This window comes from Cygnus olor, chromosome 1 (assembly GCF_009769625.2).
Source record: "Cygnus olor isolate bCygOlo1 chromosome 1, bCygOlo1.pri.v2, whole genome shotgun sequence".
NCBI lineage: Eukaryota > Metazoa > Chordata > Aves > Anseriformes > Anatidae > Cygnus > Cygnus olor.
The window spans coordinates 153,913,132-153,941,078 of record NC_049169.1 but is presented as its reverse complement, the minus strand read 5'-3'; the positions used below and the strand labels follow the sequence as shown (position 1 = coordinate 153,941,078).

At 40.8% G+C, this 27,947-nt stretch overlaps 1 protein-coding gene across 11 annotated transcripts in view; it reads left to right on the top strand.

The window, feature by feature from the left end:
* MBNL2 (muscleblind like splicing regulator 2) overlaps positions 1-27,947 on the top strand; it is a 111,206-nt gene that overhangs the window by 10,905 nt on the left and 72,354 nt on the right. For 6 of the 11 annotated variants that reach the window (XM_040538534.1, XM_040538509.1, XM_040538517.1 and 3 more), the window contains exons 1-2: positions 5,393-5,643; positions 26,751-27,572. The exons of 1 other annotated variant lie outside the window; for it this stretch is intronic. In XM_040538534.1, the coding sequence (XP_040394468.1) occupies positions 27,399-27,572 (174 nt within the window). In that variant the 5' untranslated portion in view covers positions 5,393-5,643; positions 26,751-27,398. Of the gene's footprint in view, positions 1-5,092; positions 5,644-26,750; positions 27,573-27,947 lie in introns of those variants that run through there. 4 more of the 11 variants (XM_040538468.1, XM_040538480.1, XM_040538527.1 and 1 more) reach the window with 4 other exon arrangements.

Sequence of the window (27,947 nt, the reverse complement as noted above, 5' to 3'; positions counted from 1 at the left end):
CATTTTTAGGATATGGAAGAATCTCTTAGAATATCTACTTTGGGTTAAGATGAATCACAGCCTACAAATGCCTATTTCTCTCTAGTGACTATAAAGAGAGAGGGGGAGTAGGGTGACTCATTGAGATGTGGTTGTTTATATTTGGCCACATATATTTCAAGCTAAGCACATAAGGCTACATCCAGAGGCAGCTCGGCTCTGCGGTGCACCCAGGATACATGTCTCAAATGTTCAGCTATAAAACCTGGTTGGAGTGTGCTGCAGCTTCTTCTGGCTGGCATGTTCATTACCCGTCCCAACTGCAACCACCGTGAGAAGGAAGGGTGCATGCATACTCAATTTTCTTCCTGATGGGGATGTGGTGTCATCCCAAAATAAAGTCAGGATGCAGGCAGGGTGCGAGCCTGAACCCATGCATTTGGATCTCATAATACAGACATGTCTTAAATTCCCTGAGCAACCAGTGGGTGGAGAGAGGAGATTGAGAAGGCCACCAGAAGTCACCTCAGGTTTGGTAAGGTGAATCCTAACTTCTGACTTTGAATTAAAGTGCTTGCTTCTGTCTTTCTGTTTCATATTTCTCTCGGCATAGATGGTGAAACTAGAACAGTCTGTTTTCTTGTCTGTGTTTGATCAATTTCAAGGTTTTCTAGATTAGGAGGAAGTTGGGATGTCTAGGTACTAGAAAGTTAAAGCATTTGAAATCCCGGACTTACAGTTCTTATAAGCACATTTTTAAAAAACAAATTGGATCTAGCAGCATCCTTTCAGAACATCATGCCTAATTGTGGTCAGTAACTTGAATTTTGGCAGTGCTGGAGATCTTATTTTTGTAACTTAGAAGGATTTCTACCATCGCTTCAGCCCCACTATCTCAGAAATAGTGAGGGATTTTGCAAAGGCTGGCATCAGTAGCATTGTGCATGAATAGGTCTAGGTGTCTAGATTTAAACTCTTGGCAGCTGCCTTGAATTTTCTTTCTGCTGTCATTCAGACCATAGCTTGAATTTTGCTGGTAGTAGCAGTTGTGGGAAGTTACTAGGGGAAGAGTCTATTACTGACACAAGAAATAGTTTTGAAGTTCTTTTCCCCATTGCTGAACTTACCGAAATGTCACTGTTGCCATAGGTCATTTATGCAGGGCTGAAAATCATCTTTCTGCTGTACTCAATATCATGTAAGTTGCTTGGCGCTTTAAATGCTAGTGATATCTATAGTCCATACTTGCATAACTCTGTTTAAATCAAGAAGTTTTGTTGTTTCAAGGATTAGATCTAATAGCTATCGTTCAAGAGTAAAGAAGGCAAAAAGAAAAATGTACGTTTTGCTCATTCCAGTTTACTGCTACATTATTACTTCCAAAGTTGTCCAATTTTCTGCAAAAGTTATATCTACAACCTTCAGAAAATTGTGTGTAAGACTCACCTTCAGCAGTGTTTTTACCTTGAATCATTAATTACAGGAAGCTCTCAAACAGAGCAGATGGCATTTCTGTGTTCAGAATGTACCTTTATTTGTTTTTCTTCTCTCAGTTTGACATCTGAGTTTCTCTGCTTCTGTAAGATTTTGTCATATTGCAATTGAATATATAGTAGAATGTATAAGGAGGCCTGAAAAATGAAATCCTGTCCTTTTTCTTTGTAACTAATGTGGAAAATGCATGATTGGATGGGCACATCTCAACTTCAGATCAGTCACTCTGGAACTCCTTGCTTAATGTACAGAGCAGGTATTTTTAAGTATATTTTTTTTCCTTCAGTCCATGAACTCATGCCTTACTTGCTGCATGCTACTCAAACACCATTTTTTTTAGGAAGATTATGTATTTTCTCTTGAGCTTTTTGATGGGGCTTAGCTGAGGGGCTGACACATACGACCATTTATTTTCAGCACACCTTAATGATTTGAGAGGATTCTGATAATTTGACAAGGGAGGAACTAAAATATAATCATCTGTACGAGGAACCATGTGAGCACGTAGCTGCTGGTTTTGCTTACATAATTTAAGAGGATCACCACAGAATGGTTTGGGTTGGAAGGGATCTTAAAGACCATCTAGTCCCAACCCCCCTGCCATGGGCAGGGACACCTCCCACCAGACCAGGTTGCCCAAAGCCCCATCCAGCCTGGCCTTGAGCACCTCCAGGGGTGGGGCATCCACTGCTTCTCTGTACAGCCTGTGTTACTGCCTCAACACCCTCTGAGTGAAGAATTTCTTCTGAAATCTAATCTAAATCTACCCTCTTTTAGTTTAAAGCCATTCCCCCTTGACCCGTTGCCAGACTCCCTGACAAAGAGTCCCTCTCCAGCTTTCCTGTAGGCTTCTTTAGGTACTGGAAGGCCGCTGTAAGGTCTTCCCGGATCTCTTCTCCAGGCTGAACAACCTCAGCTCCCTCAGCCTGTCTCTTGCTCAGAGCTGTTGCTCAGCGTGGGCCTGGTTTGTTCCTATAGCACAGCCTGTCCCACACTTGGAAACGGTGGCATGGTCAACGTGTCTGTGCTGTGGAGCAGTGCCGCTGAAATAAAGCTGTGCAGGCAGTGGTGAAGCCCAGTGCTTCTGGGCTTTGTGCTGGTAACTCGTCTGGATTTAGTTATTTCTTTCTTTTTTTTTTTCTTTTTTTTTTTTTTTGAAGTAATTTGGAAGTTTCCTTCTCAGAAGCAAACTAACCCCCCACCAAAGTTCTTGATGTGTGTTGCCACGTTGGTTCATTGAGAAAGGGGGACCGTGGCTGTGTGTCCTGCTGGACAGGAGAGGGCAGGGGACAGGGTGCTGGCACCAAGCTGAGCAACATGGCTGGCCTGCCTTTCCACAGCGCAGGGCTAGCCCCTGTGTGGGCAGAATGGTGGTGTCTGCGCTGCACATCCTCATCCTTGGACCCTATGTGGTGCTGTGGGGCCACTGGGCTTCATCAGTCTTTTGTCCTTCCCTTGGTAACATCTCTCGGCTCCTGGCCATGCTGGATCCGCTGGTTCCCTGTGCTGGCTGCTCTCTCCAGCTCCTCATCCTGCTGAGACACTCTGCTTCCTTGTTTTAACCTTTTGCTCAACCAGACCCAGGATTCCCAGGCTCTGGCTCTTGCTTCTCTTCCTCCCCTTCCTCTAATTGAGACCTCTCCTCTCCTGCCCAGCTTCGTGCCATGTTTTGGTCCCCTTGACCTTTCTCACACCCTACTGTGGTGCTGTATGAAGAGTCTGTCTCCTGCACATCCGTGGGGCATCAGCCGAAGGGTCACGAAAGCAACAGGCGAGGTTGTCTTCCTGCTGTCACTTCCAATGTCTGGTCTTTGGCAGATGGGAGCAGCAGTTACAGGGGAAATCCTGCTAATCTCCTGTAACTTGAGCCCATTACATGCTCAGTCGCACTGTGGGGTTGGTGCCTTTCCAGCCACGTACGGAGGAGGTGGTGGATGCTTGCTGCAGAACATTTTCTGTGATTTACGTTGCAGAGCTCAAAAAGAAAAATAGGAAGGTGTATCAGCTGAATTCTGGTAGGTCCTAGAGCTCTGTGTGATACAAAGGTGTTTTCATAAGAATAGCAAAATAGCTATTCTTATTTTCATAAGAATAGCCTTTAAAAATTAAAGTAAATAAATAACAAAGTAAATAATAAAGTGAGGGATCAGCACTGTGCCAAATTTCAAGACAGCCCTGTCAAGGGCGAGTGGGGGGAGCAGAGTTCCCCAGTTCAGTCGGTTGTGAGAACGGCAGAGCAACGTGTTTTTGTCTAGCCTGTCTCAGAAATGGGCAAACTGCGTTTTGGCAGACAAATAAATAAATCCTGCAGCAGATGTCCAGCATGGAAAATTTTAACACAGGCAGTTTGAGTTTGACAGAATCAGAGGAACGTGGAAAATACCAACGAGATGCACCAGGCCACCTCGATAATAGATGGAGCAGGCCAGCCGTATGACCCGTCTCTGGGGTTCTTCTGAGACTCTTCAGTACCAATTATTTAGGGTTTTTTGTTGTTGTTAAAAGCACGGAATGGAAGGGGTGATTCAGCAGAGAGGGAGGGCTGCCTTGTAGGAGTCTCCTAGGCTGGAGCCAGCAGAAACTTGAACTTGAAGGAGGGGGAGCTGCGAAGGGACGGAGGAGAGGAGTGCGTCACGGTCAGACGGTGGGGACACCGGTGGCAGTGGGCCAGGGGGCTGAGCCAGGGGGTGGTGCTGGTGCCAGGGAGGGGGAGACCCTAATAAATTGGATGGGAGGTGATGAAGCCCGAAGGAGAGTGTTTGCTTGCAGGATGACAGGGTAATGGATTTTGGAAAGCGTCATTTCTAATATGCAAAACAGGCGATAGGAAACAATGGGACCTTGGGACGGAACTGCTGGTTGAATGAGGGCTTTGTTTTCCTCTTGTCTATTCATATTTTTAAAGTTTTAGTGGAATTTAAATAGATTTTACACATTTTTATATAATGGATTGAATTGCATAAACTGCTGTCTAAAGTAGTATTGCACTGCAATCTTCATCCCCTTCTGGATAAAGATTGACTTTCTGGTTAAGCTCATTTTTGTATTTTTTTCTTAATTGCAACTCTTGTTCGATAATCCTTTGCTGCCTTGCTCTCTTATTTAAAACTCCAGCAAAAATTGTGAGCAAATTGACTGACAGCAGACCTTGTGTAACGAGTGTATCGATCTGCCCACAGTTTGGTTTGAAAATGGCAACTGGTTTCATAGTCCTTACGCCTGAACCTCAATGCTAACGAACATCAGTTGTGAGCGTGTACCACAGTTTGGGGGCTGCTTATGTGTTTTTTCTGCCAAGGGTATTAAAACGTCATCAGATAGATCGTGTCTTTGTCGAGGAGCATCCCATATCTGTGGTCCATGACAATTGGTCTCAAATATTATGAAAGTGATTGTGTGTATGTCGCTGTTAAATGCAAACACTGCACAGTAGGGGCGTGCAGAATTAAAACGAGAGCATCACAGTCCGAATCGGAGTGCGTGTTGGCTGCACGTTAAAATAAGGGGCGGATTATTTGCCTTGAGATGCACGGCAAACCTTTACAAACAAAACGGCATCGCTGCAGTTCTACGATTTCACCAGTGCTGTTTATGCCCAGCAAAAGCTCCTAAAACCCTCGTGCAGAAACATCGCCGAGCTGTCGCGGCGATGGAGGGGAAGGGAGTCGCTTGCGTTTGCCGCATGTGGTGTTTCATGGAGGGGATCGCTTTACCTCCTCGCCAGCAGAACTCCTCTCCCGGGCGAGGGAGATTCCCGGTTCATCCGTATGGACGCGTTGTTTTGACACGTTGGAAGCGCTGTGTTGCTGTGTCAATCACCCCGATGCAGTCGGTGCGAGGGCGGCAGGCCTGACGATGCGGGGTGTGATTGGCTGCCATATGCTGGGAGGGCTCTGGGAGGAGGAAGGGCTGCGGTCCTTCGGCAACAGAGTTCAGGCTGTGTCTTTGCTTCATCATCTGAGGGAAAAATCCCCCGATAAGGCACGGGGCTTCCCGAGAGCCAAAAAAAAAAAAAAAAAAAAAAAAAAAGGCGGGGGGTGGGGGGAGTGCTAAGCGTTTTGTGTGAAAATTATCCATCGCAATGATGGAACGGGAAAGGTGCGGCTGTTTGTTGGTGGCAGAGGTTTCTGTTCCCGTTGGAAATGTGCTGAATAGACAGAGCTGAACAAGGTAGGAGGATCATTGTCTTTTATTGAATGTTTAAAGAGTTTGCTGCAGTGTGCTGCATACCGTATGTGTTGCCTGGGGGAGTCGGGGAAACAAGCTTTCTCCGGTGAATACCTGCTGTCGGGGCGCAGTATGCGGATTTTATGCTAACTTGTTTTCCAGGGGAGTTCAGTCACAACATAAGCAGCTCTTTTCAGAAATAGACTGTGAGTATATGCGTATTAAAAATAACGCGAGCAAAAATAAAGAAATAGGTCAGTGTGTTTCAGAAGTACGGCACCCTAATTGGATTTTTAGCTGGGCTGCCGCCTGGCAGTGCTTGCCAGCTCTAATAAAGAGAATGAGTCAACCTGGAAATCTGCGAAGTTTATAGCAGATATGTTTGAAGATTTATGTGAATTAGAATGGCTCTTATAAATAATTCCCTATCGGAGGCTTTAACTAAAGCCAGGATGGTCTGCCTGGGGCTTGAAGGAGCTGCACGGAGAGATTACAGTATTTTACTCCATTACAAAAGTCTAGGCATTTTAGACTGCGCAGTGATTCCTTGTGTTCCCGAAGGCAAGCTGTTAGAGTTTCTCGTATTGTAGTTCAGTCGAGCATTTCCCCTGCCATTTCCAGGTCTTTGTCTCGGCAACAAAACAGGACCTTTACGTGAAAACAAGGAAAACAAGGTTAATAATATGTACTGCAATTATCTGATCTTTATGCATTTTTAATGAGAGAACACACAGCCAGCAGAATAATTTAATGAGCAGGCTGGCTTTCGCAGCAGTGATTTCACTGCTGAGACGCATCAACTTTCTTGCTGAGGAGGAGCCTCAGGAAGCAATGGAGAAGATTTATGTTAAGTGCTTTGGAGAGAAGAAAAAGGATTATTTAGGCAGAAGTCCGTAAAATTTTGGAAGGATAGAATTATTATTCATTGTTATTACTTGTTAGGTGTTGGAAGCAAACTTTACCATTGTATTGCTGGAAGGGTCTGAGGACATTGCCTCATCCTGTGACGTGCTAAAACCTCCTCAACTTTCTTAGACTGCCATATGCACTGATGGCGCTCAGTACCAGTCAGGATCCCACCCAATTAGCTACCCAAATTACCATGCTGTCTTCAGCTGTGTTGATAGCAATATCATCATAACACATAACAAAGTTTAAAAAATAAAAGAAAAGCTTCTTTATGAAGATTAACAGTTGGTGAAACAATAATACCCTTGAACACTATATATAAATATTTGTATTCAGATAAGATGTGGGTAAAAAAAAATCAAGTGTGTGAGCTAAGGAGGACTGACGATCAATGTCCCCAAGAAGAAATAAGGTAAATGAACCTTTTACTGAGCAGAAAACTTTAAATGGTGTTTAAAAAAAAAAAAAAAAGAAGAAGAAACCTTTCAATTTAAGCTAATTTTTAAAGGCTTGCATTAAATAGGTCCTGCTAGACCAAGTGTCCCCCTTGTCCCACCCCATTCATCCCCCACCTTTTCAAGGAGAGGTACAGGACATGGGCTCAAAACTTCTGATGTCGTCACCCAGCTCCTCACAGCTGACTTTGTTCTGAGGAGGTTGATTCGAATTCCTTGTTACCTGGCTAAATGCTTGCTGAAGACCTGGAGCTGGGATGTTGGCACATCTTCAGTTTATGAATCAGTAATTTACAAACACCATGCTCTTCTAAGTTATAGCAACCTCGTGTGTCTTCTGAGGATTTCAAGCTGCTAACAAGAGAAACATAGGTCAGGAAGTAGAACTTTATTATTAATGGAGTATGGATATGTACATTTCGCTGTTGCTGTGAATGTTCAAATGTAGTGTTTGTGTACACAGTATGCTACGCATGTGAAGCAAAGATTGATAATTAGAAGTCAAATAATCTTATTCATGTTATGACGTATGAGGTTTTTTTTACTTTTGCAAATAAAACTATTTTCATGCACAGCTTTTACACAGAAAAATTTTCAGCCTCATTTTTCGAGACTGCCTTTTTCAGATGATTTAAGTGGCTGTTTTTTTTTTTTATCTTTGAGATGGCACTATATAGAATTATCATTCTTATGTCTAACTGCCAAAGTGAAAACTTGCATTTATCACTCAATCAAACAGCTTGTAACAACAGCCAGGTGCAATACACAATCAGTCAACAAAGGGATTTAAAGAAAAATCTTGCCTGTTCAAGGTATGTTTTTTTTATGGTGTGTTTTCATCTTGGAGGGCAGAGATGGTAATAAATACTCTGAATTTATGTTCTTATGTAAATAGTTGGTAATAAAATTATTTTGGGCCAGATTCTGGTACCTCTTCTCATTTAATATCTTTTCTGCTTAATTTCTCTGTGGATTTCATCAGAGCTATTTGTGCAGTAATATCTTACTGTGTTCAGTCTGTCTTTTTTTCAGGGTATAAATTACTCAGTATTAAATTAGTTTTTTCATTTTCCTAAGATAGTATTTACTAGTGGCTTACTAGTCCTGAAGTATAGGGTGTGACTACAGATTGTTTATAAAGGGAGATCAAGTTCTTCACTTGTAAGCAAGTATTTTACAAAACTCTAAAATAACCATATGCCAAAAATATTTTTTTCTGAGCAAGAAAAATAGCTACTAATATTATATAGGATTTCAGGCACTCAGGTCTGGTAAGTCATCTCAGCTGTGGATGAATGTTATTCTCTGTTGCTCGCAAGTATGTCAGGAATAAGCTGCACTGTGTTTATTTGTAAAAAGCTCTGTAAAATGTTCACTTTTTATAGTACTGAGAGATGAGAAAAAGACTTAGTGTTCAAATGAAATTCCTCATTAGTAATTCCACATATGGTTTTATTTCTTAAATCATTAGTGAGACACATTGCTAAGGTTTAAATTTCAAATAACAGCTATTAATGATATCTTGTTCTCCAGAGTTACTGGAAATTTCTTTGACTTTAAGGACTCTTTTTATCTTTCAGAGAAGAAATGCTTTTTTTTAAAGCTCAATGACTTTCTACTTTCTTTGAGAGTAAAAACACATAGCTCTTTACAAAATCCTAGCAAAAGAGAATATAATCTCTTGCTTTAGAATTTATTAGTATGTTTGCTTTTTAAAACCAGTTTCCAGCCTTTGGTTGCGAAGCTAATTTGATATGTTGTGTTTAGCATAATGCGTTATGGTTAACTAGTGTGAACTAGTGCTATGTAACTTGTCTGTAAAGGCTGAAATGATAGCCTGAGGAAAATAAAACTCATTTTAAGAGGGTGTCAGTGGTGAAAACTAGTTCAAATAATAGTAGTATTATCTGCCTGACTTATTAAACTAATCTTACAGATTATGCAGTGACAGTTGTTGGTTATTGATGTGTGGAGCCCAAAGTCTCCTTTTAAAAACAAACTTTTCAGCTCTGTTTGGGGTAGAAGATGCTTGAGGAGAAAGAAATGACGCATCATCTTCTTAGAATTTGCCAATGTCTTAATCTCCCCATGTATGTGTGTGTATCTGTATCTATAATAAGGTAGATAAAATTTTTAGTTCAGTATTTTGGGCATGCTAAAAAAGGAAAGTTTGGGACTGAAAATTCAAGAGTGTACTCACCAGGAGATTAAATGTAAAAATCCTTGTAACTAATGCAAAGTACGCAGAGGGCTTTTTGTGCTAGTGCTTGTTACTAAGGCTGTTGAGAGATGCCAGTGTTCAGCTGGCTGCTGTTACAGAACACCTGTAGGATTCCTGGAGGTGTAAGTCTGGCAAAGGGTCTGGTGGGCTTGTGACACCGTGAACCTGACAATTTAGAGCTCAGCTATACTTCTGGTAAATGAAAGAGACGTGCACGTTTTTTTCCTTCCCTCCTATTTTTATATGTAGATGTATGCAAACAAACGTGTAATACGCATTAAATTCTCATCTTCCGTTGTTGTGATTTTTGAAATACAAAGAAATACATAATGAGACAGGAGGGTTTTACTGGTGTGGTTCTTGGATGAAGAAATCAATCAAGTAGGAACAGATGGCTTATATCAGAGTCTATTACTCTTTTATCTACATTAGATCAATAATTTTTAGACATTTCTGAGTGGATGATGCATGCCATTTGAAGAATGTCTGGGTAGTGCACATTTTTGAACTTGTAAGCAGAGACATGAGTGGTAGGAAGGTTCATATGGTGGTAAAATCTTTCCTCCTGCAGAGAGTACAGCACTTTGAACAATAGGAAGAATTAGAGAATACAGGTAAGGAAAAATACAGATGTGTTTTCCCTCTAGAGTTTTATGTAAGGAAGCTCAGACTCTGAAGTGCCTTTTTTTCCCACTTTTTGAGGATTCTGAAGGCAAATTTTCAATGTTTATTGGGTGTGATCATTTTTATGAGATAGGCCTAGCAAATATTTTTTTCACCTCCATCTCAGGTTCTCTCCTATCCAGGCTGATTTTTTTTTCTTCAGAAACTGAGGATTTTTATCCTTTTTCAAATGCTGTTTTCAAGCTTCAGGTGTGTATATCAAAAGTCTTGAATCGCACCCCCCCCCCATTTCCTGAATCTGTTGTGATTTTTTATTTTACGGCAAGTATTTTATACAGCATTTATTTTGGGCAGTGTCTGGAACTTAGTCTAAAACTAACCTTAAATTGGAAAGTGGCTAGATAAGTTTTCCACTTACTTTCAGGAGCTTGGAATATGATTTTCAGTAAATGAATTGAAGTGTGTTGGTTTTCTGCTTTTAACGCATTCAGCTGGCAGCAATCAGTAGGAGACTCTGCTTGACATTGAGGTGGGGGAAGTGACTGCCCTGTAGAATACCAAAGCCGAGTTTTAGTCCATTTTTTGTTTCCTTACTCATTCTCCCTTTTTAGGTGTGTTTTTTTTGGTGCTGTTATCAGCAGCTACATAAATATTTCACTCCTACAACTGTGCTCGTTTGTAAACAGACACCTATGGCTATCCTTCCCATCCCACATCGGTAGCTGGCACATGTGTACGTGGGTGCCCAGTTAATGATTCAGGACTTCAGCAGAGCCTTGCATTTTATTTATTTAAAAGGTTGCCATTACAATTATGGGATTTCCCTGGCAGCTGCATTCACTGGTAGCACATTTTCCCTGCCTCTTACTGCTCTGCGAAGAGCAATATTGATTTTCCTACCTTGCCTCCCTCCACCCACAGCCCAAAAGGAGGGTCTGGGGCTCCAAGGCAGGAGGTCCCCAAGCCGGTGAAGGTGGGCTGCTGGCCAAACGCCATCGCAAAGCGGGGACGAAGAATTGCTCTCTGCGGCCCAAGGAGCGAGGCGGGGAGCTGCAAGGCGAACAGGAGCTTGGCAGTGACGGTGGTTTTGAGCAGACCTTTCTCTGTCGCGAGGTTTCTGTGCCAGAGGACAGTTGTGTGTGGGCCGCTTGTGCTACCGCTTGCAGTGCTGCAGTCCTTATTGAGATGCTAAACATGTGCCGGCAACACGGTGCGCCGCTGTCCTGGAGCGGTAGAACATGCATTTAAAAACTTTTTTTTTTTTTTTTTTTTTTTTTTTGCTTCATGGGTACTTTTTCAGGTCCCTTGTGTATTTCAGTTCCCCTCTGCTAATCCTGGGGCATGCTTCCAGTCTGGATTGCTTTATTTCCATCATTTTGAAGGATAGGGAAATGCCAAAAAAAAAAAAAAAAAGGAGATTTTCTTTGCCACAGCGAGCAAGGCATGAAAGCCTTTGAAAATAGCTACACTGAAGTGTTTAGAAAGCCAGCATTTTTTTCTTTTTACCTTGTTGTGCTTTTATTTTTTTTTTTAAGACCTCATTTAATGCTCAGGACTTTGTGCGGTGAGGCCACTTTCAAAGGCTTTGCAATCCACAGCCGCAGCTCTTTGAAGTGGAAACGCCAGCAGGGGACACGCCAGCAGCTTAATCCTCAGTATAAAACGTCCGAAGTGGTAAGAAGCCACAGCATCCATCTCGTGGGGGGAAGGTGGAGAGCGATACCTGGAATTAAATCCATCTCACAGACCTGGACTTTGCCCATGGAGCTGGAAGTGGTTGCACTCTAGTAGACCATGAGGGATCCAGTCCCCCTTCTCTCTCTCCCGTTGTTTTTCCACTGTCTGTCTGTCCTCCCTTCTCTCCCCAGTCTCTTGAGGAGCAGGGCCCAACAGATGAAGGGTGAAGGAGCATGGCCTGAGAACAAATGCCCGCTTCTGCCAGTTTTTTGCCTTCCCAAGCTGCTACATGCTTCCCATGCAGAGCAGAGCATGTGGCCCACGCTGCCATTCTCTGTGGGGATTTTTCTGCAAAGGATGGTCTGAAGCTTTGTGGTACCTCCAGGAGGTAAAGCCATGCCTTTACGCTCCAAATCATTCTTTGGAGGTACCCACCTCTCCTTTGGCACCGAGGGTGACTAAGGATATTGTGTTTTTCAGTCACCGGTGACGCATTTATGTGCCTGAAGGTAGGTGGCACGAGTCCACAGTCTCTGAAATCTGTGTTTGAAATAAGAGATGAGAGTGTTGACTTTCTCATGGGAGGGCTTGAGGATCAGCGTGTCCCCACGGATCTGTTGCCAGCCCTAGTTGCAGAACTAGGCTGCTTGTAAGGAGTTGCAGTCCCAAAGCGGAGAAGGCAAAGGGTAAGTTGAGGACAGGAATGCATACCTTGACAGGCATGTGACTTCAGCTTTTAGTCACAAGGGGTTAGAGACGTTCTGAGGAGAAGTTTCCATCTGAGCCATTGTATTTAGTAGCCTTTTCATAATGCTGACGGTGCTGTTGCTCTTGTCCCTCTCTTTCCCATCTCAGTTGTCACCCCTCTGAGATGAGGGAGCCCACAATATCTTTCCTCTGTAGCAGTGTCTTGTTTGAACTTGGTGTTATATGTGTGTTATTTATTACTTTTGTTGTGTGTTTTTTTTCCCTCCACTGCATTATTTTGTCTGTTTTTATGTTAAATTCTTATGTCATTTTGTCATCCAGTGTACTCATTATCATGAGGTACTTTCATAACTCCTCACAGTTAGCTCCAGGAATGATTTCACAGTATATAATGTTAACAGCAAACTCTCTTTCAATGTTTAGGGATATTTTGCACAGCAGAGGAGGACAACTGTTAGTAAACTCCTTCATTACAAAACTTGTAGCAGATAAGTAAAAGTGTGCTATTTAACCATGTGAACTTGCTGAGTTTGGGGGCCTTTCAGAGAGTTTATTGACCCAGAACTTCTGCTGACTTCAGTCTTCATGCCATCTGCAAGTACTTTGCATTTTTAGCTACCTCTTTTAATTAAATTTTGTTTGACATCCATAACATTCATATCATCATGAGAGTTAGGTCCCACAAAAATCATCAGGTTACAAGGATGACAGACTCATTTGCTTTCATTTTGCTTAATTCTGAGCTTTTTAGGATTTGTGTTTTTTTTAACTCTTACCCACAGCTGTCAGATTTGTACTTTTTATTAAAAACAGTTCTTGTAAACATGGTTTGTAGGTGATAAGGCTTTATGAAATGCACTCGATGTTTTAAGGCTTCCAGTCAAACGGGTGAGGGTTAGCTATGCTGCAGTAGAATAGTGTAGTAGATCCTTGAACTTGAGGATTCCTGTGAGAGGAATCAATATAAGTTATTTTCTTAAAGATAAATGAAATTAAAGCTGCCTTAGTAGGAATGGTCTGCTTTGGTAAAGATCCGTAGCTGTATCTCAGCCCTCTTGGCCTTCAGACACCAAAAAGTTAACATACTTGTCACTGGAGGGAAAGGCAAATGTGATGGTTTTCATCTTTAGAGTACTTCATCTGGAGGTAAAAACGATTGCCTGAAAGTAGAACTTCAGAAACAGCAGACAAGTTTCTGTTCTTCTCATTTAAAAATACTAAACGTTTGTATTTGTGTGCCTTTATTGACTTCAGTGCTTCACTTATGAAATTTAGATTCTTCAGAGTTTTCATAGAGACCTTGCTCATCAAGTGAGTGTGTGGCTATAATAAAGCCAGAGAAGAAGAAAAAAACAACAAAAAAAAAGAGAGGCCTTAAATTGTGGATTTCACCTAAGATTACAAAATTATAATAAATTAAAAAAAAAAAAAACATAACTGAAGATATAAATTAAGTAAGCTTTGTTTCTAAAAAAAAATCCAGCTACATGATACTATAATACCATTATACCTTTAGTCTCTCCCTTTTCTGACTTTTCAAAGTACAATAGTGCTTATTTTTTGGCAGTGGACGGGCAATTCTGTTCAGTTCCTGTAAAGTGGTTCCATGGTTACTGCTATTTCAGATGATGGACAGAGGGATAAACCTGGAGAAGGACATTTCAAATAGTTTTTCAGGATTTCTAAAGTCTATGTGTTGTAATAGAGTAGCTATCTCTGTAAAATCCAAATATTGGTAATGAATACTTTGCAGCACACAAAGTTGCACAGGATTACTTGAGGGCATAATTTTGACTGAGAGGGAGCTGGTTGACTTGTTGTTCTTTTTTTTTTTTTTTTTTCCTGGTCTGGTTTGATTTTATGTCCTACTTGCTATGTCCTGGAAATGATGTATGAAATGAGAAGAACTCCTATCAAGTGTCACAGGCCTGTGTGTGTATACAGGCTGGAGGTTAGAAGAGATAAAATCTCTTATTTACAAGCTGAGAAAACATTGCATAAAAATAAAGCGCATTCAAGAGAGAAACCTGTTAAGTCATTTTTGCAAAGTTGTTTTCTGAGATAGAAATGTATAAACATAATCACAGCAGTCCATTTTTTATGTTTATAAATGGACAGGATTTTATCTCTGAGTGGTGTTTTTGGTGTTGTTTAATTGACCAAATCCAGAATATTTTTTGTGCTATTTGTTGACCTTGTCACACAGAAAATATTCTTCAGGGAAATAAATGCTAGGAAAAAATGATACCTTTTAAAAACAGTGCTGTCTGTCAAGGTGAGAGTTAGACAAGTTTAAAGGATTTTTTTTTTTGCATTACAGTTTTACACAGAAGTTATGCAAGGCAGTACAAAACAGAGCGTAAAACAAAATGTTTAATAGCTGTTTGTGACTAAGTTTGAATTACAACAAACGAATTAAACCTTTGAAAAGGCCAAAACTGTTTAGACTTATTTTAAACAGTCCAAATCTTCTTCTGCAATTTGAGGAGAAAGCGCGCTCTTGCCAAAAGCCAGTTGCTTGTACTTAGTGTCACAAGCATATCCATTGTTCAGAAATACTCAGGAACACCAGGCTGCGCTTAGCAGTTCCCAGCAGGAGAGAGAAATCTCTGCAGTTACAGGTAAGCAGAGATAGTAGGCAAAGGTCTGGAAACGTGCTCCATCAAAACATTTCTGGGAAATGTATTCAGTGGAAATTTTCACTGAAAACATACTGCAGCTCCTTGTTTTGGTAGGATGAAAGACCTCTTATTCAACTTTCATATCAAAACAAAATTTATGATGTGTTCCTGAGTGACTGTGTGCTTGTCCATGATAACATTTAAGTTAACGATAAAATGGTTCAGCCATATGAAAATAAAGTGCTCAGATGGAATTGTTTCAATATTGCTGAAAATACTTTTACTTTTTCCCTTGATATTTTCCCCTTTCAGTCTAAGGAAGCATTGAGATACTGAGATTTCCTTCAGGAAAGTTTTCAACAAATCCTAGTAAGAGTAGGAAGGACTTTTTCCTATTGCTCTATTTCCATATAAAATAGCTGAGTTAAAATAGAGATGGATTTTGATTTCAGTATTGATAAAAATTTGCAGTTTGTTTTGAAGCAGGGTTTAGAAACTAAATAGCCTAGGATTGGCACTGCCTATCCAGTCAGTACTGCCACCTGTATCCATGCCTGTTTCAACTTGGAAGCCAGCAGAAATGAAAAGGAAGACTATACATTTAAAGTCGTTTTTACAACAAGCTTTGTTTCCTTTTGGAAATCTTGATGTTGTTTATCATAGAACGGTGTGTTTTGGAAGGCACCTTAAAGACCACCCAGTTCCAACCCCCTGCCATGGGCAGGGACACCTCCCACCAGACCAGGTTGCCCAAAGCCCCATCCAGCCTGGCCTTGAGCACCTCCAGGGATGGGGCATCCACAGCTTCTCTGGGCAACCTGTGCCACTGCCTCAACACCCTCTGAGTGAAGAATTTCTTCTGAAATCTAATCTAAATCTACCCTCTTTCAGTTTAAAGCCACTCTCCCTTGTCCCATCACCACACTCCCTGACGAAGAGTCCCTCCATGTCTTTTCTGTAGAACCCCTTTAGGTACTGGAAGGCCAATATAAGGTCATCCCAGAGCGTTTTCTTCTCCAGGCTGAACAATCTCAGCTCCTTCAGCCTGTCTTTGTAGGAGAGGTGCTCCAGCCCTTTGATCATCCTCGTGGCCCTCCTCTGGACTCGTTCTGATCCATGTCCTTCTAGAAACGTCCATGTCCTTCTTGTGCTGGAGGCTCCAGAACTGAACATAGGGCTCCAGGTAGGGTCTCACAAGAGCAGAGTAGAGGGGGAGGATCACCTCCCACAAACCTGCTGGCCACACCTCTGATGCGCCCCAGAAAGCTAACCATATCTTGGGCTGCAAGTGCATGTTGCTGGCTTGTGTTGAGTTTCTGATCAACCAACACCCCCGAGTCTTTCTCAGGGCTGCTTTCGGTCCATTCGCTGTCCAGCTTGTACCTGTGCCTGGGATTGCCCCAACCCAGGTGCAAGACCTTGCACTTGGCCTTGTTGAAATTCATGAGGTTCACACTGAACCACCTCTCAAGCCTGTCCAGGTGGTTGTTGGCAAACTTGCTGAGGGTGCACTTGGTCCCACTGTCCATGTCACTGACATAGATCAGAGAGGTTGTGGTTGCCCAGAGTGGTTGTGGATGCCCCATCCCTGGAGGTGTTCAAGACCAGGTTGGATGAGGCCCTGGGCAACCTCATCTAGTGGGTGGCATCCCTGCCAATTTCACCAGACTGCCACAGCTTCTCGAGTATGATGGATAGTGGCATAGCAACTGAATCTGTCAGTTCCCTCAGGACCCTCTCATCAAGTCCCATGGACTTCAGCACCTTCAGGTTCCTTAGGCAGTCTCAAACCCGATCTTCTCATACAGTGTTCCCCTTTCCTGTTGTAGACAGTTAAACTATGCACATGGCAGAAAACTGAGTACAAATTTACCTGATGGCTTTGTTACTGGCCAGTGAACTTCCTCAGCTTCCTCCTGTGTATCCTTCTTGTCCGTTGTTTTAAGTACTTTATCTCGCATTACTTATGTAAATATATATATGTATCTATGTTTGTTTGTTTGTTTCTTTTTTTTTTTTCTAAAATGAAGCTGAGTTAAAAAGTAACTGTCTTCAAATGCCAACAGGTGATGAGATTTTTGGACCAAGATCAAAATGACCCATTTTTATTGGGTCAGCACTTCCTAATCAGAACTCAGGCAAAAACGAAGGTCAGTACTGCGTATCAACCCCCAAATTCATCATCCTGGAGATCAGAGAAAAAAAAAAGACAAATGTTTACTGTCAGAGGTGGTACCTGCAGACAGTTGATGCACAGTTGTTCTAGTTATAACTCCTTCCTTTTGGTTCAGGATTAAATAGAGATTTTCAGGATTTCCTGGAAAACAGAAATTCACCAGAACTTGCAAGTACTCTGAGAAAAGCTCTTCTTTGTTTATTTGCTATCAGTTGCAAAACCAATTTTTGAGGGAGAGCATTCTCTCTTTGAACTCATGATACACTGACAACAGAGTAGTAATTCATAAATGCAAATTTATTTAAATATAAATTTCTATTATGTATTGTCAAATACAACACAGGTAGCCTCTGATTATTTTTTAACGTGGACAAATAAATGACACGAATTTTGAAAAGAAAAGGTCTTTTACTGTCATTTTCACCTTGATCATGATTAGATATTTCCTTTATTCATCTTGGAGGACCAAAGATAACCTTTGTGCTTAAAAAAAAAAAAAAAAGCAGGCTACGTTCAGAAGAGACTAATGAACTTATTTAATACTTTTTTTCCCCTCCATACTTTGGGCCCATGTGAAAAAAATCTTTTCTCTTTGACCAGGAGGGGTCTTTGAAAAATGGCTTTTAAGTGAAAGGTTTCAGCTTAGATTATTCTTTTAAGTGAAAGGTTTCAGTTTAGATTATTCAAAACCTTCACTGTCTGAATGTTGTCAATAACATTCATTGTTTTAGGAAGATGTAATAGAATCGCCTTTGAAGGTACTTGGTAACAGTCTGATACTCCATAGACATCAAGGTTAGGTCACTGTTCCATGTTTCTAACTGCCATAAGATGTCAGGTATTTTGACATACACATTTTAATCCATCTATGCAGTTTGTCCTATGAAATATGTAAGAAGTAAAAATCTTGCATCTGTTCAGCCTTGTGATTTTTTTATTTTTATTTTTGGAAGTAAATAAAATTGGCTTTGTTTGTTACATGCATGCCACTAACGAAGAGAGAAAGGGGAATTGAATACTTGTGTTAAAATGGGCGCTGACAAAGGATTGCCTGGGCAACCCTTTGAGAAGCAAAGACACTCTAGATGATATTTAGTTTTCCTGCTGTAAGTACTTCCCTGTTGTGATGAGTTGCCTTCAAAACATGTTTGAGATTGTTGTGAAATGTTGAGGGTAGGGCAGGGCACAATCAGCGAGCCAAACTTTGGATCTTTTGGGCATGCTCTTGGGCTTTCCTTATTCTCTCCAATTCCCTGTTGGATTGTTAACTTTGGATTGTTGGATTTGTTAACTTTGGATTGTTTGGATTGTTAACATTGCTTTTAGGCCTATTTTTAGGTTATGGAGCTTGGGATGCAGAGGGAAGGGATCTTGGTGTTTCTTCCTGTGCTGATGGGTTTTAAAAGCACTTCTCTCAAAGCTCCACTTTGGGTGGAAGGAAAATGGACGTCTTCTCTTCTGGTTTAACACATTCAGGGGTAGTAAAAAGACAGTAATAACACAGTAAACGTTTTTTTGGTGGTGGTGGGGGGGGGTTTGGTTGGTTGGTTGGTTGTGTTTTTTTTTTTTGTTAGCCACCTTACTCCTCAGCTACATTTGCTGCTTTCAAACATGATGATGTGTTTCCTTCCATATCCACTCTCCTCTCCAGAGATGCCAATCTTCTGTCAACAATTGCAAACCAGTCAGATTCCCTCCCACTTTTCATGCACGTGATGAAAGACACTGCTAACAGAGCAGCATTCAAAAAGGGAGTGGGCAAATCCATGGAAGAGAAATCAAACGACCTATGAAATACAAAGGCATCAGTCTTAGGATGCTGGAGGTGGGAGTATATTCCTGGCAATTACCACACTCTTGCCTGCCCTGTTTTCATGATCTTCAGTAGATGTCTGGTATTTGGCCATGGTAGGAGACAAGATATTGCGCTAGATGGATATTTCAACTGACCTGTAAAAGTCATCCTCATGTACTTTAGTGTCCTGTTCTCAGTTAAAATGGAAATGGAGAAAATGGCCCAGAGATGAAGGTATCTCAGGACAGTCGTGCTTCCTGGAAGTTGTGCAGGAATCTGTACATCACAATGGATTTACTGCTAAAGAGGCAGTTGTAGTTAATGGCATTAGGTAGTGCTCTTGCTACATTCTCCTCCAGAGCTTTGTTTGGATGTGCCCTACAGCTTTCCAGAGCAGGGTAATTTGTTGGAATACATTATTAATAATGCTATTGGCAGTCTTATATGTATTTTCAGCTTGCAGGTTCTAAACTTACATGGAGTTATTGGTTCATTCAGAACTGTCCCTGTCTTTCACTGGAAAGGGATACTGTTTGTCACATAAATAAATACCTTCCTAAGTTCTGTCTTCTGGACTTAGTGTGAAACTGGAGTACAGAAAATAGAAAACTCACAGAAGCCTGAGCTCTTTTAAGTTGTGCTCCTTTGTAACAGCATGTTGTTGATCCTTTGGCAGGTGAGAACAGTCACTTGATCATGGATTCCCTCCATGCCAGTCCAGGACTATAAAAAAAATTCAGAGTATATGCAAACACTCTTCTATAAATATTTTTACAGTCCTGAAAAACTGTAATGCATGTCTGTGGCCGTGTGTGCAGGACCTCCTAATGTACTGGGGTACCCTTCCCTGGGGAATCAGGTTTGATTAATAGCTGTTACATGGTGCACTCTGCCAAAAGCAAAACATTGGTGTTCACAAGAGGCCAAGTGATAACGTCATTGCTGCCAGGGATGATTAATTCTGCTCACAGAAGCACAGAAACAGAAATTGCTTTAACCCTCTTGTCAAGGTGGGAGCAGGATTTTATGTATGAAATTCATACAGCTAGAGGATGAAAACTTTTCATTGCACTTGAAGACAAGAAGTGTTTAAGTTACGGACTGTGAGAGAAGATGCAGACCAAGAAGGGAGGTGAAGGTTCAGTGGAGCAGGGTGAAAGTAACTGTAAAAACCAAAAAAATGTTTGCTGGAAGAATGGAAAACTGTTTTCTGCAATTGCGTTTTAACTGAAGCATAATGAGCTTTAGTTTTATCAGCATGACTTCTAAGCACTTTGATGTTAGAAAATACTCTCGTGGGTTCCAGTCACCTACGGGCTTGAACTTCAGCAGAAATATTTCATGGTCCATTACCAAAGTAGTGCAGGGGACCGCTGAAAAGGTCCTGAGCTGTGGCTGTTGTTTCACAGCTGGCAGCACACTTTCCTCACCTGTTTCCCAGAGGACAAAGGACATTAGTGTTGTTATATTATAAAGCCAGCTTCAAAGCACACCGACAGGTTTTTATAAGAAGCTCAGCGCTATACTGTAAATAGCGTGAAGCACACTGAAAACCTGAACCGCAGCGCAGCAGAAGGATCAACACGGCACATTAGTGATCTTGGCGAGGAGATTGTGGCTCATTTAGCAAAACTGATATTTAGAGGTCATGATCAGTTCAAATAAACCAGACTGACATTTTCTAACCTGTCCCTGGACTTCTGTCAGCTTAAGTAAAAGAGTGAGGATCGACTCTTGGCAGGTTTACCATTTGAATCACAGTTGGTGAGTGTTCATCTCTGGTTGTATAACAGACAAGGAGAGGTGTTGCAACAGTTATCTCCAAGTCAAGCAAATAACATAAATAATGGGTCTTTTGTAAGTCAGGGCACATTTGATTCAGTAAAGTTCAGGTCAAATTAATACAGGAACTGGCATTAGAGTTTTAGTGGTTTTGGCTCCCAGCCACCTAACTGCTCAAGGTACTGGGCTACCTCCCTGATAGGACAGTTGTGTTTTCTTCCTCGTTTGAGCAATAATGGCTTGTTCAATGAAAAATGGAAGCTGCTCAATATCTTTAAAAAAAAAAAAAAAAAAAAGTGTGTGGGGGAACACTGTAAATGATTAAAGAAATGTTCAAAATAACATATGAAATTTGTTGAAGAAAATGTCTTAATCACTTTCTGCTATAATTGAGTTTTTTTTCTTAAAATGCTATGGTGGCAGAAAGGTTTTCCATTCATGTTTTCCATCAAAGAACAGATGATGTGTCATGAAAGTTTTTTCTTTTTTTTCTCTTGTTTCTTGAATGTAGCGAATATTATTTCTGTGACTTCACAATAGTTCAGAAAAGAGCCAGTAGCCTGCTTCTGTTTCTAATACTTTAATTTTAATGACCTATGCTAAGACATTACTCTATGATACATTGTCCTGTCTTACTAGATACTCTAATATTAGGTTACGTATCAAAAGTATGAATGAGGCGTTAGAAATTGGTTTGCAAGAAGGACACAAAACTGGCATTGTACTCACTGATGAATGATACCTCTGTGTTGAGTATCACTTTCTAGTCCTCTTTCCTGATCTGGTGGGCCAATGGAGTGAGAAAAGTTTATCTACCAAACAAAAATTTCTTGCATGTTCTGTCTTTCAGAATGTGACTTATTGAAATGTGATTAACAAGCATGCCGACTGACATATTGCTCGTCTGTAGGAGAACTATCTTCCATTCACGGTAGCATCTTTTGAAATAAGATCCTCTGTTGGTTAACAGGGGATTTTGCACAGTGAGGCGTAAACCAGTGGGATGACTCGATCGGCCTTGCTTTCCAGGGATGGGGAGCCCATTCTGTCTGATAGGGCTTTATAAATAAATACAGGACCTTGCAACTAAGAGCCAGACCTGCTGCAGCAGATAGGGCAGATGGAGTGTGGGGAAGGGAGCAGGGATGCAGCCCATGGTGCCAGGCCCATCAACACTGGCCCTGTCCCAGTTGTCCAGCAGGTATGAGGCATGGGCATGTTTCTGTGGAGTTAGCATGGGTGATGCAAGGCTTGTGGCTGCTTTTTGCTGCTCTTTCAGCTCTGTTCTTTGTCTAGGGAGGCAGATCGTAGCTGATCCAGCACGTAATGTGAAGTGGTATGAATGGACAGTTGGTGACTTATCAGAAAATCTGCTGGAACAAAGTCAACTTTTGAAAGGCTGTTAGCAAACTTGAACTCATTGAGAGAATATACCAGACCAGCACACTGTTGTGTGGAGCTTTATGTCCAGTTTTAGCACTGCCTTGCTTTCTTGAGCCTCTTGGTAGAGAGCCTGAGGGAGAACAAGAGAAGGCAGTTCGGGGTGGGTCAAGGAAACAGCAGGTAGGTGGCATTTAAATGATGCTGGAGTGCGCTCGTGGGTTTGTGGTGGTCACTTGATATGCAGCTCCTACTCGGTTTGGAGGCCTTGAATGCTATTTAAAGCACAAATAATGGAAAAAATGACATTTAAAAGAATGTAACAGTGAGGAGTAGGTGAAAAGCTGAAGTGCAGTCCCACCATCTTTTGGACTGAAGTGCCTGTCAGTGTCCCCTGGATGTGTGGCAGTGTCCTGAGTGCTTTGAAAATGGAGTCCACGGTGCAGCTGCAAGTATGAGGTATGGCTTCATGGGGTTTGGATACCTTTTCCCGGTTTTAAGTGTAAGAGGTCATGTTCAGTAGCTGCCAGACTTTGAATATCTGTATTTCCATTATGAATATATAAGATATTCAAGTCGATCTGGTTCTGCTTTATATAGAAGACTGCCTTACGTATTAGATTTACACATGGAATCTTTCCATAGGTTTTGAGTCTTTTTGACTCATAGGCTTTTGAGGGGGAAAGAATGGGTGTGCGTGTGCATCCAGATTTCATTTTTTTCTCTCTTCAAATGGAATTTGAAGCTTTTCTGGTAGAACAGCACTTTGATGTTGGCAGGAGCAGTTGACCATAGTAGCAAGGTGCTGCTGGCCAGCAGTGCCAGTGGCTTCATGTAGCAGAGACCTCTTAGCTTGTGTTTGGATTTAATGGAATGTCCTGGGACATCAAGGTGTGGTTGTACTTTGTCCAATATTGCCTGTCCCAGGTAAAATAGCTGGCTTGAAACTAGTAAGTCCAGACTGAAGGCGGAGGCTAAGCTGAGGGTGTTATTTCTTATAGATTATTTTATGTCCTGGACAAATAGCTGGAACTGACTGAACGTCTTGGGAATCTGAGAGCAATATGCGGCTTAGACGTTGTTGCTAGTTTGCGAACTTGCATCGTGGAGCCTGAAGTTAGTGATGGTTATGGTTAACATCTAATTTTATGAGACAGCCTGTTCTCAGCTGCCTACAACTGACAAGTACCTGCAGAGGTAACTCTTTGAAGATGAAGTCTTAGCTCGTTGCTACACAGTATCATCTGAAGCATGAAAATATCATGTCCAGGAAGCCTCAGCTTCTCCATTACACGGATACTACATAATCCATCACTACATAATCTGTCAGATAAGTAAAACCAGAGCAGCCCATATTTTGTGTTGAGCAAGAGCTCCTATTTTCCAGCTGAGCGATCCACTGGTTTATAACAGGGCAGAGTTTTGTGCTCGCTTGAAACTCCAAAAGCTGCTGGCTGCTTGTTGTGCAAGCTCAGAATTAAAACCTTCTTTGGGGGCTCCTAGCTCCTGAGTGCTTTGTCATGCTGATACTTAAAGGGATTTTATTAGTATTATTTTATTATTTTACTGGGAAGCCTTCTTTGCCTACTTGGAAAAGCAGAAAGGATTTTGAGGTTTGAAACAGAAGTCTAAAAGACTCTTTCCTGCTATCTCAGAACATGAGATTGGCAGAAGCCTCCTACTCTTCTACGCCTTGATAGCTTTCTGCAAAAGGCATCTGCAAGGAGGTATCTAAAGCCATGTAGCTTTTCCAAATAAATGTCCATGAATTTATTTAATTACTTAAATAACTATTTAATAATTTATTATCATTTAATTATTTATTAACAAACAAACAAAAACTAGGTGAAACCCCTGAGCAAACTGAAAAAGCAAACCTTTCTGCCTGGGTAAGGGACCCAGTTACTGCTGAGTCTGTAGTCTGGTGACGTCCCATTGCTTTAGCAGGACAGCTGACTTTGCTGGTATTTTGGGATGCAAATCAACGTTAGAAGGGGTGGAAAGAACAGCAGAGTTCACACTTGCTGGAGGCCCCAGTGTTCTCCATACGGGTGGGCACTGCAACACTCATGGTCAGAGTGGGCTGTGATGTTAGTAATGGCTTGTGGCCTGAGAGGTATTTTATGGGCGCTTTTTTACTATTATTATTTTATTGCAATTTTTTTCATAAATCCTCTGTTTCTTTCCCTCATTTACTTCAATCTGTTTACCAAAACCACTGGATTTTCCCCCATAACCATATTCTCTTCTGCCTTCCTTCTAAAATTCCTTCTCCCCTTTTCTCCCTCAATCTTTCATTCACACCCATCTCATTTTTTGGTCACTTCCCATAAAGCCCCTCCCTTTCTTCCTCTCCCTCCCTCTCTATCCCTTTTCCATAACCAATCATTTTATTTTCATTCTATTCCCATGTTTTCCTCCTCTTGAGCTCTTGCCTCACGTGTGGAACTCCTACATTCCTTGGTTCCTCCTACAGTGTTTTTTTTTTCAGTTTGTATATTCTCTCCCTTCTCCTTGTATTACTTCCCTCTCAAACTCCAGCTTTCCAAGCAGCACTTCTTTGTTCATCCTCAGTGCTTCTTTAGAAGTCAGATAGTATCGTTATTTTTGACAAGATATGAATTTATGACAAAACTTTTCATGCTCCCCTTTCTTTAGAAATTCTCCATTAGGATGTTGATATATTAAGAAGATAGGAAGTATGATGAGGTTGTGCTTCACTCCTCTTCTCCTCTCTACTCCCCCACCCCATACGCTTTGTGGTGTTAGTTCTTGCTGCAGTCTCATGAATCTTGCATGGGATTCTGTTGTGCACATTTTTTTTAAAACCATGGCTATGGCCATTTATATAATGTAGGCTGTTTGCATTGCTACCATGCGTAAAGTCTGTTTTTCTTCAGTCTTCACACCTACTACGTGAGAAATGACTTTGTCATTTTTAGTAGTATGCAGTGCAGCAGAGTATTACTACTTGTGATTGTGAGCAGTGTGCAGTTTAACATTTACCCTTTTCCTAAAATTTCAGTCTGTCTCCTACATGTGTTACTGAAAACCATTACTGGCATTTCTGAATTTGAATGGGTGGCTCTAGAAAGAGTATTTTCTCTTTTGCATTTAGCCAGCTACATCATCGGCCCAGCAAGCCATCAGCTCAACAGGCTTTTTTGGAAAGGCTCTCCTTTTCTTTCCTCCTCTCTTTCCTTTTAATCATTTAGGAGTATTTTCTCACCATTTTGTACATTTTCAGCTTAACCTCACTCTTCATTGATGCTGTGGGACAACATCAATAGAATATTTGATTAAATGAATATTTAATTCATATCCTATACAGTGCTACAGTTGTGTAACTTCTAAAATATACTAACTCTAAACGTACTAATTTAAAATGTACTAATTCTAAGGCTACCTAAGTATTATCCAGACACGTGTTATTACATGTTTGATTTGAAACTGAATTTTCAGGCAATTAGCATTGCTTTACCTGTATTAATGATAGTAGTAGCAAATTCTGTTGCAGGTATCAGTCACATAGTGAAATCCTTTTTGGTAGCATTACTAAGCAATAGAAGAGCCTTTTGATAAGAAGACTTGGAAGTGAGAACTGGGATCTGTTCCTGAAACTGTGTGAGAGTAATTCTTACTCGCATTACTAGCAGTCCCAACTCCAATTAAATAGGATGAATCCAAGCACAGGATGGTAATTATTCTGGCATGGGAAAGCTGTCAGTGTTTTTAGAGCTATCTTTATTGCTGCATTTTAAAACATCACTTATTCCAGCCTTCCCTCTTTCTTTATTCTTCTTGCATAAAAATAATCTATCAACTGTTTCTGGCTGGTATCTGCAAAGGGAAGTTTGTGTGTTCCTTTGAAGCTGAACAGGAGGAAACATCATGGCCATGGTTTCACCATCTGCGTATAATATAGTCATTTATTAAAAATTGTTTATAACATCTAACCCTTTGATTTTCAAATCTGTTTAGCTGTAAAATATCCTAGGTATTTTATAGTCATAAAATACCTTAAGTTCCATATTTAAAAGCCTTTTATTTTGATGCTGAACCATGTATTTGTAAAGGTAAATGAAAGCCAATTTAATCAAAGAAAATTTCAGATAAAGGCTGCTTCATACTAGAAATAACTCATTAGAGGATGATGACTTAGAGTAGTGAGCCCTTTCATGAAGCCTTTCTGAAACAACCTTTAGCATAACAGGGAAACTCATGCTATTTTCTGGAGATGTTTGTTTTTTTTTTTCCTGTAATTTTGGGATGACAGTTCTTTGGGATTTCTTTGTTGTAGAGAAACAGAGGGAGAGAGATGAGAAATCTGAACAGAATATTACCATCTTCATTTCTAAGGAAGAACAAATAAAAAGTAGCAGTTTCTAATATAATAATACAATCTGAAGGGCCAAATGATAAATTAATGGAAACTGGTTCTCGTATATTGTTTTGGAGACTAAGCACATTAGATTGAATTGTTTCACAACCAGCATGCCTAATTATTGTGTCTGCCACATTCATCTATTTAAATCATTCCCAACTTTTGGATTGCTGCCTAGAATATTACTGCAGTACGTGTTTCAACTGGCTATTCCCTTGTCATGCACTACTTCATGAAGGATGCTGATTTTCTCTGGAAAAAGAAATAGAAGCGAGTATTGGCAGTATATTTATAATACCTGATAAGAAGTGATGATAGATCTCATAATGTTGATGTGAATGAGCTGAATGTGAACTGATACTGTATTTGTTTTGTCAGGTCAGTGATTTAAAAAGTGCCTTTGTGAAGTCACTTTTATGAGAGAGGACTGCTACGCCTGTGTTTTCAAAATACTGTCTTTGCCAGCTAGACGTTGCCTTGACCTTACCCGTGGCAGAAGATACCTCAACTGTCTTGATTTGCCAATTAATTGATGGGAAACTGAACTCACCGTAAAAACAGGAAGAAGAATTATTATTAGTGGGACACGAACAAATGACTGCATTGCTTTTCTTGTGTAATCAATACCAGCAAGCGACCTGCAGCAAGCTAGTATTCCATCAAGGAGTGCCATTGCATTGAAGGACCTGTGCTTGAAACTGGTGCATCAGTGATACAATCAGCAGACCCACACGTTTTACGGACAGAAATGCTACTGAGCATGGTCATTTGCAGCCAAAAGTCTACAAGTGGGACTTAATGATTGATGAGTGACTGCTTGCTGATAAACTTTCTCTGTTTATTCTGTGTTGTGTGAGTCGGACATCATTAATCGTCCCCCACTTTATTTTTTTTTACCTTTCTTTTCAATCGGAATTATTTTTTGGTGTTTTTTTTTTCTCCCCCTCCTTTCATCAGTAGTTTTGGAAATATCTTTGGCATAATTCACTTGACAGCAGTTTACAAGTTCTAATTCAGCTTTTCATCATGGCTTTGAATGTTGCTCCGGTAAGAGATACAAAATGGCTAACGTTAGAAGTGTGCAGGCAGTTTCAGAGGGGAACTTGTTCACGCTCTGATGAAGAATGCAAATTTGCACATCCCCCTAAAAGTTGCCAGGTTGAAAATGGAAGAGTTATTGCCTGCTTTGATTCCTTAAAGGTAAGGAAGAAAATTGCATGTGTAGTGAAAATACTAATATATTGTGTTGAAAGCAAAAAATGAAATTGAGTTACAGCTAATCAGAAAGTAATTTGTTCTTGGTGAGATGTGTATTAATACAAATGTTATTTGTCTTAACTTTTATTTATTGAAGCTTTGAAAAGATTTCTTTCTAAGGATTTTTCTTTTCCAGTGTCAATATGTTGTTTACAAAAATGTCTTATAACTGGGGGATACAGGATTGCTTACAGCTGGTATGACAACTGTAGTCACCCAAGTACATTTTATGAATTGCCATTGTTTCACTGCAAACAAAGATACATGGTGGCAGAGTACTGGGCCATTATCAGTGTGCTAATGAGACAAATGATATTA